Source organism: Stegostoma tigrinum, chromosome 5 (assembly GCF_030684315.1).
Source record: "Stegostoma tigrinum isolate sSteTig4 chromosome 5, sSteTig4.hap1, whole genome shotgun sequence".
In the NCBI taxonomy this organism is placed as follows: domain Eukaryota; kingdom Metazoa; phylum Chordata; class Chondrichthyes; order Orectolobiformes; family Stegostomatidae; genus Stegostoma; species Stegostoma tigrinum.
The window spans coordinates 111,033,585-111,047,427 of record NC_081358.1 but is presented as its reverse complement, the minus strand read 5'-3'; the positions used below and the strand labels follow the sequence as shown (position 1 = coordinate 111,047,427).

The window sequence follows — 13,843 nt, the reverse complement described above, 5'->3', positions numbered from 1 at the left end:
TTATACCATTTTAAGGGGCGGTGGGTAGATTATCTCTCAATGGAGATGGTCATTGCCTGGCTTTTGTGTGGCACAAATGTTACTTCCCACTTGTTTTTTGCAGTAAAAAAAGTTACATTGCTGCGGTTGACTGAGGTGCTTAAAAAATGGGGATCTAATAGCATGTGCACGCTTGCAATCACACACACAAGTAGGTAGCATTTAAGTGTCCAAAATGTCAATTTTTCCATTGACTCTTTTTGAGATAGAAACTGGAAGTATTGCGGGCCTCATGATTCACTTTTGGATTGTCACAGAAATGTAGGCTGAAATTAACTGATGAGGAAGAATGTTACTTCTTACAACAAAAGATTTCTAGTTTTTCTCCAGTTGATGTGTGGTTGAACCCCTTTAGTGAAGATTTAGCTTCGCTCTTCAAGTCAGTAAGTAAACAGCTAGCTCCACTTCTATGCCTAGTGGATTCTAGGCAGAGTTCGCTCTTTGCTGGGATGATCTCCTCCCTCTGTAATTTCCTTCTCTCGTAGACCAACTAATAACTGAGGCTGTACTTGCACACAAAATGCTCCCTGATGTTAGCAAATAGGGTTTGAATCTTGGCAATTTGCATCTTATGATATAATGGGGCTTCCTCGCACTCACCTTATGGACTTTTTTTTACAGTCACAAAGTGTGGGGTCATCGTGTATCAGTCTCTGTCAGTATTTGGGCAATTGAAGCTGTTGCATTTTTAATGTCTTCTCAATAGAATATTCCAAAAGGTCATTTACATTTTAACGTTCTGACCAGATAAGTAGGCTATCTCCCAGCCTCGAGCAGTTTCATGTATACTCAGGAAGTATAACTGAAGGAAAAGTCACATAACCTTCTGACCCCATCTTGTTTCAAAGCTCAGTTGCTCATTTTCTGTGCTGTTTTTAAATATAATTTGTCTCGTATTTTCTCTAAAGCCCCGGCACTATTTTTGGCAAAACCTGAAAATTGTGAAGTCTGGCATCTCCTGGCAGAGGAAATGACACTGACCTCCTTGCATTCCAAATTTGGGCATGAGCCAACATTTCCAACATTTAAAAGGGTCCTAAGAGTTGAATTGCACTTTGACAAATACTGTTCAATGTGATTTCCACAACACACTGTTTGAACGGTCTTGCCCTGTCTCACACTGTTTCCTCACCAACAACTCCCTGCAGTTTAATTTGAAGTGGATAAGTTATCAAGGAAGGCCAGTGAAGGGTGAGGTGAGTTGGCAGTGAGGTAAGATTGAAATCCAACAAAGATTGGCATGTTTTGTTAGATTAGGAAACATTCTAATTTTGGAAGTGAAGGATCCTCATTGTTTCATTATAATTCGCCGTAATACTTTGAAGCTCTCTTTAGCTGCCAGCCTGTTGGTACAATGCACAAGTACTCAGGGAAAGTGATGGTGCAGTGGTTAAGTTGCTGACTTTGTAATCGAGAAACCCCAGGCTCTAATGTTCTGTGGAAATCAGTTTGAATTCCATGATGATAAAGAGGGTGAAATTTGAATTCAATCTTCTAAAATAATGAGATTAGATGATGATGATGATGCAAACACTGTCATTTGTCAGGGAAAACCCATCTGGCTCTGTGATACCCTTTAGGAAAGGAAATCCGATGTCCTTACTTGGTCTGGTCTACACGTGACTCCAGACCCACAGCCATACAGTTGACTCTTAACTGTCCTCTGGACAATCATAGATAGGCAGTAAATGTTGGTCTTGCTAATGAAATCCTGTATCCCATGAATGAATGAATTTAAAAGAAACTGAATCTGGACCATTAAGGACTCTGACATTGCCAGTTCTCAATTGTGCATTCTCGGGCCATTGGCTAAATTGGAACAACAAAAACTTCTGCCTATTCCATTCATTCTCCCATTGTCATGGCATCAATCTATGTGATCAATACACATGGAGTTGGAAAATACTGGTTTGTATTCAATCTGGAATTCAACGGCTTCCTCCTGTTTGGAAGATAGAAAGATGTGGGATCAAGGCGGTAAAATCCAGGCTGAAATTTCTCTGCTTAATGATGAAGCACTGACGTATTGGAGATGCCGTCTTTCAGATGTGACATTAAATGGAGATCCATCTGCCCTTTAAGTAGAATGTAAACGATCCTGTGATTTCACTTTGAGGAGGAAGAACCCTCATTGTCTGGACAATATTTATCCCTCAACCAACATCACAACACACAGATTCTATTTCCCATGGCTTTTCTTTCCCTTTGTAGCTGTAAAATAAATTCATGATTTATTATACAATTATCTCTTGTCTCGAGTAAACCGACAGAGAGAAGGCTTCTAAACATATGTTAAATTGTCATTCAATCATGTCATTCACTCATTCTCAAGTATATGTAGTTTAAATGAAGTTTGTGTAGAGAATAACTATAAACTAAGAGTTACATCTGACATTTTATTGATAAAAGTTGATTAATTGAACATCTCATCCGAGAGTTGGGAATAAATTTAAGCAAATAGTTTCACCAGTTCAGCTCTGAGACTAAACTTTTTATAAAGTTTGTAAACTTACTTATTTATATAACAGCAACATCAGATGTGACTAAAACTCCTGCATAGTTCTGATGTCAGTCATGGCTCTATTGACGGTGTGCCAGCCACTTTCGGGCTTCAAAAAAAACAAAGCTTAGGTTTCTCTGCTGGCTGGGAGGGTGCTGCCGTTCACCTGAAATGTCCCGTATGCCCTTTGCGCAGTCATGAAAAGCTCTTATGGCATTAATTTGAAGAAGAGCAACCCCTGTTTGCCATGACAATATTTATCCCCCAATCAGTATTGCAAAACAAGAGGTGATGTGGCCTTTATCAGATTGCCACTTGTGGAAATTTACCATGTGCCATGATATTTCCTCTATCACACCAGTGACTTCAAACTCAGAATATAGTGGAAGCTGGAGATCTGAAATAAAAACCAGAAACTGTGCAGCTCTGGCAGCATCGTTGGGCTAAGAAGCAGAGCTAATGTTGTTAGTTCTTAATCCTTGGCCACTTGTTTGAGAATAATGAGGATGATTGAGAGGATCATAGAGTCGTACAGCATGGAAACAGACCCTTCGGTCCAACTCGTCCATATCAACCAAGTTTCCTATTTGCCTGTGTTTGAAAAATTGAAATGTGGCCCCCCTCCAAAGTGAAAAGATTCAACTGGCCTGTTTTATAATTTAGTCCAAAGTAGTTCAATAGAGTACACAACAGGAAGCTTCTAACTTACTGCTAGAAGATTTGTCATTCACATGGTTCATCTCAAAGTTAAGTGAATGAATCTTCCTATATCATTTGATTTAACAGATTAAAACCTACTTGACACTGTGGTCTAAACAGTTGGCATGTAATTGACCTCTGCCTGTAGGAGGCATGCCTGGTTTAGTGAACCTAAAGCTGAGGTTTTATTATTAAATCCAAACAAGTTGCCTCAGCAGCCAATTTGGCCAGGAATAAGGAAGCTGAAAATGTTAAATAGCCAAGAAAATAATGTAACAGGCCATTTCACCAGAAGGTTAGAATTTCACCACTTGGCATCCTTTGCAACTTTCAGCACAAGATCCACTTCACTGCATTTTAGTTTTGCTTGCTTCAGGTTTATAATGCTAATTACTAACCAAGGGATACATCATTTGGTGAACATTACCTTTTTCCCTCGAGTCCCTATAAAATATCCAAAATATTATTTTTTTAAAACTATGCCTTTTTAAAATTGTTCAGGTAAAGTATAACAAATATATTCAAATGTATACTTCGTGCAAGGCAGAAGAAATTCATTCTGATCACTCTACCATAAACACATTTGCTGTTCTGTATGATTTACATAAACAGGAAACATTTGTTACTAGGATCAGGATGCAGTAAGTAACAGCAATCAAAGCCTTATAGGAGAAGAAACTGAACACTGAAGTAGTAGACTTCATGCTCTCGGAGAAAATTATTACATTGGCTCCTCCCTAAATCCCCGGGCACTAACAACACTCACTATATTCGTCTAGCTTGGGAAGCGCAGAGAATTCCTGTCCTGGGCCACGTCAATGGCTCTAGGTTGTCCTTGTGCAGGTTATACCCCTGCATGTGTCCACTCCTTCACAAGGGTATCAGGACTCTCTCAGGTCTGAAGCTATCTACAAGGCCCTAATTATTGGGACTATCATAGAAGCTAGAAGAAAGAGAGACATTTTGGGCATTGCTGCAATTGGGCATGTGGGGGCGGCGGGTGGAGACGGGGCTCAGAAAGACAGCAAAACATAACGATTGAAATGGGGAACAAAAACAAGTGCTGAAAAAGCTCAGGAGGTCTGGCATCATCTGTGAGGAAAAATCAGAGTTAACATTTCGGGTCGGGTGACCTTCCCTTAGATGGAAATGGGGCATTGGGGGGAAAACTGGCATATGGGCACTGAGGCTGGATATAGGCTGGGTGTTGATTCAGGAGGGAAGAAAGGCATTGGTGGTGAGGAATTTTGAGTAATTATGAGGGAGTGTGCAGATTGAGAGACTAGGATGTGAATGGGATTGAAGCTTAGATTAGGTGTGTTGGAGTCAGGAGTAAAGAGAATTGAAATGGGATGGAATTACCAGAATGGAGGAACAGCAACTGGGACTTTATAGGATCTGAGATGGAACTGGGCATCAGGCTGGGAGAAAGCAGCCGGAGCTTGAGCATGGGTGTGGGGCCTAATATTTCTTGAAAGGCATAACGTGAAGCAGTAGCAGTAAGGAGAATAGCAGCCAATAAAGGGCTGCGCGTAACCCGGGGACTGTTCGTCCTTGGGATTAATGAAGACCAAAATGGTGGAGACTGAAGAGTTTTAGGAAGAACCAGGAGAACAAGTAAAGAAAGGATGATCTGTACCATGAGATATCACAATTTGTATCAATGGACTCAAATCTAATTTAGAAAGGGCAGGAAAGCTGACTGGCATGATCTGGATGTGTTCAATGCTTCCAGGGCAATGGTTATGATCAAGGATAGGAACCCTTGTCGGCACTCCCACTCTCCATCCCAGGCCAGTGATCTGGTGCAGGAACCCTGGCTGATACACATAGGGCTGTTCATTTGATAAATCCCATTCATTGAAAGTCCTGGACTTACCCCTATGTTTGCACAGCATTTTGATGTAATAGAAAAGATTGGTGCACAGGTTGAACGGAGAAGGGGTCCCTGATTTCCTGATCATGTCACGGATCAGCATGGCCCTTCCAAACTTCCACTCGATGTCTGACTGCGCCTGGATCCGCTGATAGGTGTCACTCATCATGGCAATTAGCAAATTAATGAGGACAATTAGGGTCATGACAAGGTACATTCCAAATACAAATCTGACAATGAATTGGGTGAAAGTAGGTGTCCGATGCAATGGAGGTAACGTGTCTGGATCCACCATACCGAACAGAGCAAAAAATAGCAGGACAGTAATATCCAAAGGGTCTTGGACATCGTAAGCATTGCCTTCTGAATCCGAACCATTTCTGGCAGCTGGACTGCCCAGCACAGCTGGATACACAGGCTGGTAAACCGCGGAAAGTTGCATGGTAAAGGCTATGTGGAATAGGGCCAGAATTACTGCAAACCTGGCCAGGTCCTTCATCAGGTCTCGGATGATGACGGCCCAGGGGCCGAAGAGGTGGTGAAATGTCAGGAACTCCAAAAACTGCACAAAGCAAAGTGTCATGGCCACTGCGAGGAAAATGTTTCGGGCGAAGAAGCAGTGCAGCCGGTCGTGGTCGTGGAAAGCAAATGCAAGCAGGTGGCAGGAGACAGCAATGGCTGAAAACGCCAGGATGAAAATCCGTATCCACGCTAGTCCCGCCCTCTCCCCAGGATGGGTCAGTTCCGAGACCAGCATTCCTGAAAGCCAAGCCAACAACAGCCACTCATTCCAGCCTGGCAAAGTCCGCCCCTCATACATTGGGCTGAGTGGGGGGTAGACAATGGTTAATATAAATAGCACCAGGAGGAAGATGTGAGAAACCAAATGGCTCATGAACTTCATGATTGGAATCCTGTTGAACTGGTGCCTCAGCGGAAGGGAGAACATCAGCCAGATCGGGGGGCAAATGAGGAAGACAAAGAACAGAAGGACTATCTTCCAGTGGGCCCACTTCAAGTTCCCGTACCAGACATCGGTTAGGTATTTCTGAACCGCTGGGTGAGCCACCACATCCTTCTGCTCACACTCTATAAGGGAGTCCAGCATTGTGGTGCCACGATGGTCCACGGCACGGAGCAAGTATCCGGCACTCCGGCAACCGGATGCCACAGTCAGGAGCTCAGCCGCCATGTTTTCGCAGTACTTGGCTGCTTCCAGGAGCTCCATGGATCTCTCTTTCTCCTTCAGAGCTGTGATGCTGAAAGCACGGGACAGCTTGATGGCAGTGTCCATGGGGGCAGCTGAGTGCAAAACAAACTCTTCAATGACCTTGTTCCTGTTGAGCTTTCCACAAACCATGAGGTCAAAGATGAACTGTAAAAGAAATCATGCACACAATGATTGTGTTGGTTATTCCAATGGGCAATCAACTATAGAGTACTGTGGGAACTGCAGCATACCAATAATGGCACGTGCAACAATATAGTACCTTAGCGTTCAAGTCGTTTACACAATGAGTCAAGTTTTAGTTTGGCACATATTGTTAAAAGTGTCATAGCAGATTGGCAGCGTCTCACAATTTTACACTGAAGGGACAGAACCAGACTATCTTTCCTCATTTAGTGACATTCTACTCCGTTCTCTCTCGCATGTGCTTATCCAGTTTCCTCTTAAATGAATCAAAACTCCCTCCCTCCATTCCTTGTGTTAGTGTGTCCTACATGATAACCACTTTCTAGACATAAAGGTTTCTGCTGAAACCCGTGTAAGAATTATATGATTCATTGACAGAACGCAACCCAAACAGCACTCTCTCCTCATACAGTAATAAAAAGGTTATTTTCCTTTTACATTGGTATTTCTCATGAACTGACCTTTTCAGCAATACCTTTTAAAAATCTTCAAAATTTTATGGGTAACCTTGAAGTCACCTTTCTGCTAGTGTGAACAAACCAGTCCCCTTAAATGTTCCTCATGAAAATAGCTGATGCACGGAAGCATTTATGACAAGATAGAAACAGAAGTGACGAGAGGGGAGAAAAGTTACAGAGTTATTATGGTCTGCAATTAACCCTGAAGCAATATCAATAGCAACTTTCACAAGAGAACCAGGTAAATACTTTAAGGGGTAACACAGTGTGGAGTGGAGAAACACAGCAGGCCGGGCAGCATCAGAGCAGCAGGAAAGTTGATGTTTAGGTTGAGACTCTTCTTCAGCTCCATACTGTGTAATCTCTGACTCCAGCATCTGCAGTTCTTGCTATCTCTGAAATACTTTAAGGGGAAATCTTTGCAGGCTGTGGGGAAAATACATGGAACAAATTGGATAGCTCTTTCAATAAAGACATGATGTATAGATTGGCCTCCTCAACTGCTGCATCATTCAATGATTCTATGAAATGTTTCTGGCACTGAATGTGTTGCAAACTGTAACTAGCATCTCTCCAGTTTCGACACTACAGGTTCCCACATTTCATCTGCTTACCTTGCGATCCTCTGTTAGTTTAAGGGTGATATTATTCTTTCGGATTAAAAAGCTCACCACCTCTTGGTGGTGGTCAGCTGCTGCATACTGAAGGGCAGTCTTTCCTTCCTTACATTCCAGCTTGGGAGAAGCTCCACTTTCCACCAGAAACTGCACTGTATCCAGGTAACCAGACTTGGCTGCAAAATGCAGTGGGGTCCAACCATTCTAAACCAAGCAGTGAAAATGCCCAATTAAATTCAAATATCTTTCTAGCTCAATCTATTTTTATCCATACTTAACGATTGCAAGTGCACAATTGGAAGATGGCACAGATCTGATTTTATTTTGCTCGCAGAAGTAGTTCTCTTTATTACAATCAATATTTGGGCCTTACTGTGCAGATAAAGGCCATTCAGTCAATCGTGTCTAAACTGACCCTCCAAAGGGCAACCCAGCCTATTCCTGTAACCTTGCATTTAGCGCAGTCGATCCACCAAACCTGTACATCTTCGGACTGTGGGAGGAAACTGGGGCACCCAGAGGAATCTCATGCAAAGACGTGGAGAATGAGGCTGGAAGCAAACCTGGGTTGCTGACACAGCTAGGCAGCAGTGCTAACCACCGTGATATCCATTGTTCAGTAGAGAATTGCAATGAGAAATCAATATCCTGTAAAAGCACATTGAACCACCTAGACACTATCAAAATGTAGTGTTTCACTTCAATTCTCTTACTGCTAAGAGACAAGATGCAAGCCTACTGAGAAACACAAGATTGGAACATCATATATTGGAGTTTGTTGATACCAGACAGCATGGGTGTACAGGAAAATAGGAGAACATCGAATTTCATCAGCATAACCATCAGATGAATTTGTTGTCTGTTTTGCAGTCTGATTGATTTTGAAGTCAGTGTAAACTGAAACTCAGGTTCAAATGTAGGCAGTAAAAAAACGCTGGGGTGCAGGTTTACTTGGTCCTCATCACCCACCTTGTCTGTGACGTTAATCTCTGCCCCCTGGCCAAGCAGAGCTCGTGCCATCTCGATGTGACCATTAGCTGTTGCCAGGTGCAGGCAGGTGCGTCCTCTCTTGTCTTTGAGGTGCAGCTGGGAGGTGGACTTACTCAGCAGGAGGCCGATGACTGCAGTGTGGCCATTCTGGGCTGCGAGGTGGAGGGGTGTGGAACCCTGGAACAAGATGCAACCAGTCACTTCCTTACTTAACAAAGTGTGAAGCTGGATGAACACAGCAGGCCAAGCAGCATCTCAGGAGCACAAAAGCTGATGTTTCGGGCCCAGACCCTTCATCAGAGAGGGGGATGGGGAGAGGGTTCTGGGATAAATAGGGAGAGAGGGAAAGGCGGACCGAAGATGGAGAGAAAAGAAGATAGGTGGAGAGGAGAGTATACGTGGGGAAGTAGGGAGGGGATAAGTCAGTCCAGGGAAGACGCACATCCCAGATGTCCAAGTTCTTCAAGGACCGCAACTTTCTCCCTGCAGTGGTCGAGAATGCCCTTGACAGCGTCTCCCGCATTTCCCGCAACACATCCCTAACACCCCGCCCCCGCCACAACCGCCCAAAGAGGATCCCCCTCATTCTCACACACCACCCCACCAACCTCCCGATACAACGCATCATCTTCTGACACTTCTGCCATCTACAATCCGACCCCACCACCTAAGACATTTTTCCATCCCCACCCTTGTCTGCCTTCCGGAGAGACCATTCTCTCCGTGACTCCCTTGTTCACTCCACACTGCCCTCCAAACCCACCACACCCGGCACCTTCCCCTGCAACCGCAGGAAATGCTACACTTGCCCCCACACCTCCTCCCTCACCCCCATCCCAGGCCTCAAGATGACTTTCCATATTAAACAGAGGTTCACCTGCACATCCGCCAATGTGGTATACTGTATCCATTGTACCCGGTGTGGCTTCCTCTACATTGGGGAAACCAAGCGGAGGCTTAGGGACCGCTTTGCAGAACACCTCCGCTCGGTTCGCAGTAAACAACTGCACCTCCCAGTCACGAACCATTTTAACTCCCCCTCCCATTCTTCAGATGACATGTCCATCATGGGCCTCCTGCAGTGCCACAAGGATGCCACCCGAAGGTTGCAGGAACAGCAACTCATATTCCGCTTGGGAACCCTGCAGCCCAATGGTATCAATGTGGACTTCACCAGCTTCAAAATCTCCCCTTCCCCCACCGCATCTCACAACCAGCCCAGCTCATCCCCTCCCCCCACTGCATCCCAAAACCAGCCCAGCCTGTCTCTGCCTCCCTAACCTGTTCTTCCTCTCACCCATCCCTTCCTCCCACCTCAAGCCGCACCTCCATTTCCTACCTACTAACCTCATCCCACCTCCTTGACCTGTCCATCTTCCCTGGACTGACCTATCCCCTCCCTACCTCCCCACCTATACTCTCCTCTCCACCTATCTTCTTTTCTCTCCATCTTCAGTCCGCCTCCCCCTCTCTCCCTATTTATTCCAGAACCCTCACCCCATCCCCCTTTCAGATGAAAGGTCTAGGCCCGAAACGTCAGCTTTTGTGCTCCTAAGATGCTGCTTGGCCTGCTGTGTTCATCCAGCTCCACACTTTGTTATCTTGGATTCTCCAGCATCTGCAGTTCCCATTATCTCTGATACAAATTTCCTTACTTGTATAGTCTCCTGCACAGATGCTTGTCTAACATTGTGTAGCCCAGACAGTGCTACAATAAAAAAAACTTGAAATGGTCAACACGCTGGTTATTATAACATTAACTTGTTGTAGAACACATAGCCCACCCATTGAAACACATCACCATGTCAGGGCATGGTGATGGTATGAATTCTTTTGCATTTTCTCCCAATTTAAACAGGAAAAGTTTTCCAAATCTTTTCCAGCAGAGACCATCTCATATTTTAACCAGGCAGACAGTGAAAGAATATTTTAATGATTATAAGGGACAATGGCCGAGATAGTCTGGTCTCCTGATCTTTAGAGATTCATTGTACGGCTCAAGATGCACGTTGAATCCCAACAAAAGTCCTGATGGATTGGCCACTTCAGGCACTGCCAAGAAATGTGAGCTTCTGTGCCCAGCGTCTTGGTCTTCTGCAAAAGTCTCTGAGTCTGATCTACACCACAGACTTTGGGCATTTCCAACATAGTTACCTGATTACTTTTCCTGGGTCATGTTAGAATTCTTTTGGGAGGTAGCAAGGATGTTAGTCAAAGGACAGCCAGTGGACGTGATGGATTTTCAGAAGGCCTTTGACAAGGTGCTACACAGGAGGCTACTAAATAATGTAAGAGCCCATGGTGTCAGGGGCAAGATACTGACATGGATAGACGATTGGTTAAATGGGAGAAGGCAGAGTGTGGGGATAAAGGGGTCTTTTTCAGGATGGCAGACAATGACTACTGGAGTTCCACAGGGGTCATTGTTGGGACCACAACTATTCATGTTATACATTAATGATGTGGACAAAGGAATTGAGGACATTCTTGCTACGTTTGCAGAGGACATATAGTTAAGTGGAGGGACAGGTAGTGTTGAGGAGGCACGGGGGCTGCAGGAGGACTTGAAAGCTTTGGAGAGTGGCTAAACAAATGGCAGATGGAATACAATGTGGGAAAGTGTGAGCTTTGCACATTGGTAGGAAGAATAGGTGCACAGAGTATTTCCTAAATGGGAAAGGCGTTGGAAATCTGAAGGAGTCCTTGTTCAGGGTTCTAAGTTTAACGTGCAGGTCCAGTTGGCACTAAGCAAGGCAAATGCAATGTTGGCAGTTCATTTTGAGAGGGCTAGAATACAAGGGCAGAGAAGTACTGCTGGGGCTGTATTAGGCTCTGGTGGTCTGACTGCACTTGAAATATTGAGAGCAGTTTTAGATCACGTAACTAAAGAAGGGTATACTAGTGTTGGCATGGGTCAAGAGGAGGTTTACAAGAATGATCATGGGAATGAAGGGCTTGACATGTGAGGAGCAGTTGAGGACAATGCATTTGTAATCGATGGTAAAGGATTAGGGATATCTCAGTGACACTTACAGAGTACTGAGAGGTCGGGATAGAGTGGACTTGGAGAAAATATTTCCCCTACAAGAGATACTAGTACTGGAGGATACAGGCTCAGAGTGAAGGGATGACCTTTAGAACCGAGCTGAGGAGGAATTTCTTCAGGTGCGAATCTGTGGAACTTACTGCCACAGAATACTGTACAGGTCAAGTAATTGAGTGCATTTAATGCAGAGATAGATAGCGTCTTGATTAGTAGGAAGATCAAGGGTTACGAGGAGAAGGCAGGAGAATGGGGTTACAAAACATATCAGCCATGATTGAATGGTGGAACAGACCCGATGGATGAATGGCCTAATTCTGCTCCAATATCTTACAGTCTTAAAAAAGACCTTGCCCTGGTCCAGGATGACTGTAAACTGGCTCCCCATAACCACACACGCAGAACTGGCCCATAAATTCCTCCTCGGCTCCCCTCACTATCCACAGTCCTAACTAGCCCCTCCACTCGACTAACCCCCTGATGTGAACTGGCTCACCCTGATTCTGAAAATCCCTCTTAAACCAGCTTGTTGCCAAACCTGCCCCCCGCCCAAACCACCTACCACACACGGACCTGCAAACCTATCTACTTGCTATGCACCTGCCAGTCTACTCACCTGCCACAGTAACCAGCAACCAACCTATTCATCTGCTAGCCTACACACACACCACACCACCCACCTGCTCTAAGCACCTGCCACGTTACCACCTAACCCACCCACTACTTCACCAACTTACCAACGGAACACCAGCCCCCTCACCCACTATCCATCTACTTTCTCACCCACCTTCCACCTCAGCCACCTACCATCCTATCTGAGGCTGAAGATCTACTCACTGAGCCGGTGTGCTTGCTTGCAGACATTTCGCCCTGCGAGGCAACATTATCAGTGCGCCTCCGGTGGGGTATTGGTGTTCGGCAAGCAAGTCTGCAACCTCCACCATTAGCTGAGGTACAAATTTTCTCAAAAACTTTATACCATCCTACCTAGTTATCTCTACTAGCCTGCCAATTCACACATTCACTAACATTTGCCAAGTCACATGTCAGCCATTTCATGGCCCACACTGTCAAGAGGATTCTTGAACTCTCAAATCCCTAACCAATGTCATCAAAACATCAAGAGAGCACTCCCTGTGATAATGGAGCAAAACAAAAAAACCAAAATGATGCTAATAAACCCTCTTAAAGTCAATCATTCTGAGGAGAGAAGCCTGGGGTGTGGATCTGTCAACTAAATATTGAAGATTTCCCTGGGATCAAATGTACAGACTTGGATAATGTTCTGAGAACTAGTAACATTGATATTCTTCTGTTACAGGATACACACGTCACTGATGATGATGAAGTGTGTCATCACAGGATTAAAATTTCTGATCTGCCAAAAGTCACACCATATTAAAGATGCCTTGGTAAGTTACATGATAAATGTAGTTATTAACTGTTTTACCATCCCAAGGACAGAACATAGAGGGACCACTTCTGTAACTATCATGATTGGTGAGCTGACAGTTATCAATATCTCCTCAAACAAACACACAGCCAACAATTAGTTGCAACGTGAGGTTTTTGCAGAGAAAGCTAACCATTTCATTCCCGCAAACACCAGACTGTGTAAACAAACTACTGCTGCAGCAAAGAATAATATTCCTGGAAGTTTCAGAGAGCAGTCCATCCTTTATTAGACGCCTTAGTGCAAAACCATCATCCAACAATAGCAACAAACAGCAGCAGCTTGAATTTTTGGACAAACTGACATCGAAGCTAACATGGGCGATGCATGGACTTCATACTGCAGTACATTGCACTGGAGAGGATGCAGATGAGACTCACTAGGAGTGTTGCCTGGGATGAAAAGTCTCAGTCATGGGGAGAGACTAGATAGGCTGGGTTTGTTTTCACTGGAGCAAAGGAGATTGAGGGGGGAGGATTTGATTGAGGAATACAAAATTATGAAAGGCACAGAGAAAGTAGATTGTGAGAATGTTCTTCCTCCTGGCAGAAGTGTCTAAGACCAGATGGCATAAATTTAAGGTGAGTAGCAAGTGGTTTAGAGAAGATATAAGATAGAATTTTTTCACCCAGTGGGTGGTAGATATATCAAATGTGCTGCCTGAAAGGGTGGTGGAGGCAGATAGTCTTGCAACATTGAAAAAGCATCTGAAGAAGTACTTGAAATGCCAGGGTATAGTAGACATTGGACCTAT

General features: G+C 44.4%; 1 protein-coding gene across 1 annotated transcript in view; it reads right to left on the bottom strand.

Annotated features, from left to right (window-relative positions):
• trpn1 (transient receptor potential cation channel, subfamily N, member 1) overlaps positions 1-13,843 on the bottom strand; it is a 184,938-nt gene that overhangs the window by 22,425 nt on the left and 148,670 nt on the right. The window contains exons 24-26 of the mRNA XM_048528498.2: positions 8,573-8,770; positions 7,601-7,807; positions 5,118-6,489 (exon numbers count right to left, since the gene is read on the bottom strand). Coding sequence (XP_048384455.1) covers positions 5,118-6,489; positions 7,601-7,807; positions 8,573-8,770 — 1,777 coding nt within the window. The remainder of the gene's footprint in view (positions 1-5,117; positions 6,490-7,600; positions 7,808-8,572; positions 8,771-13,843) is intronic.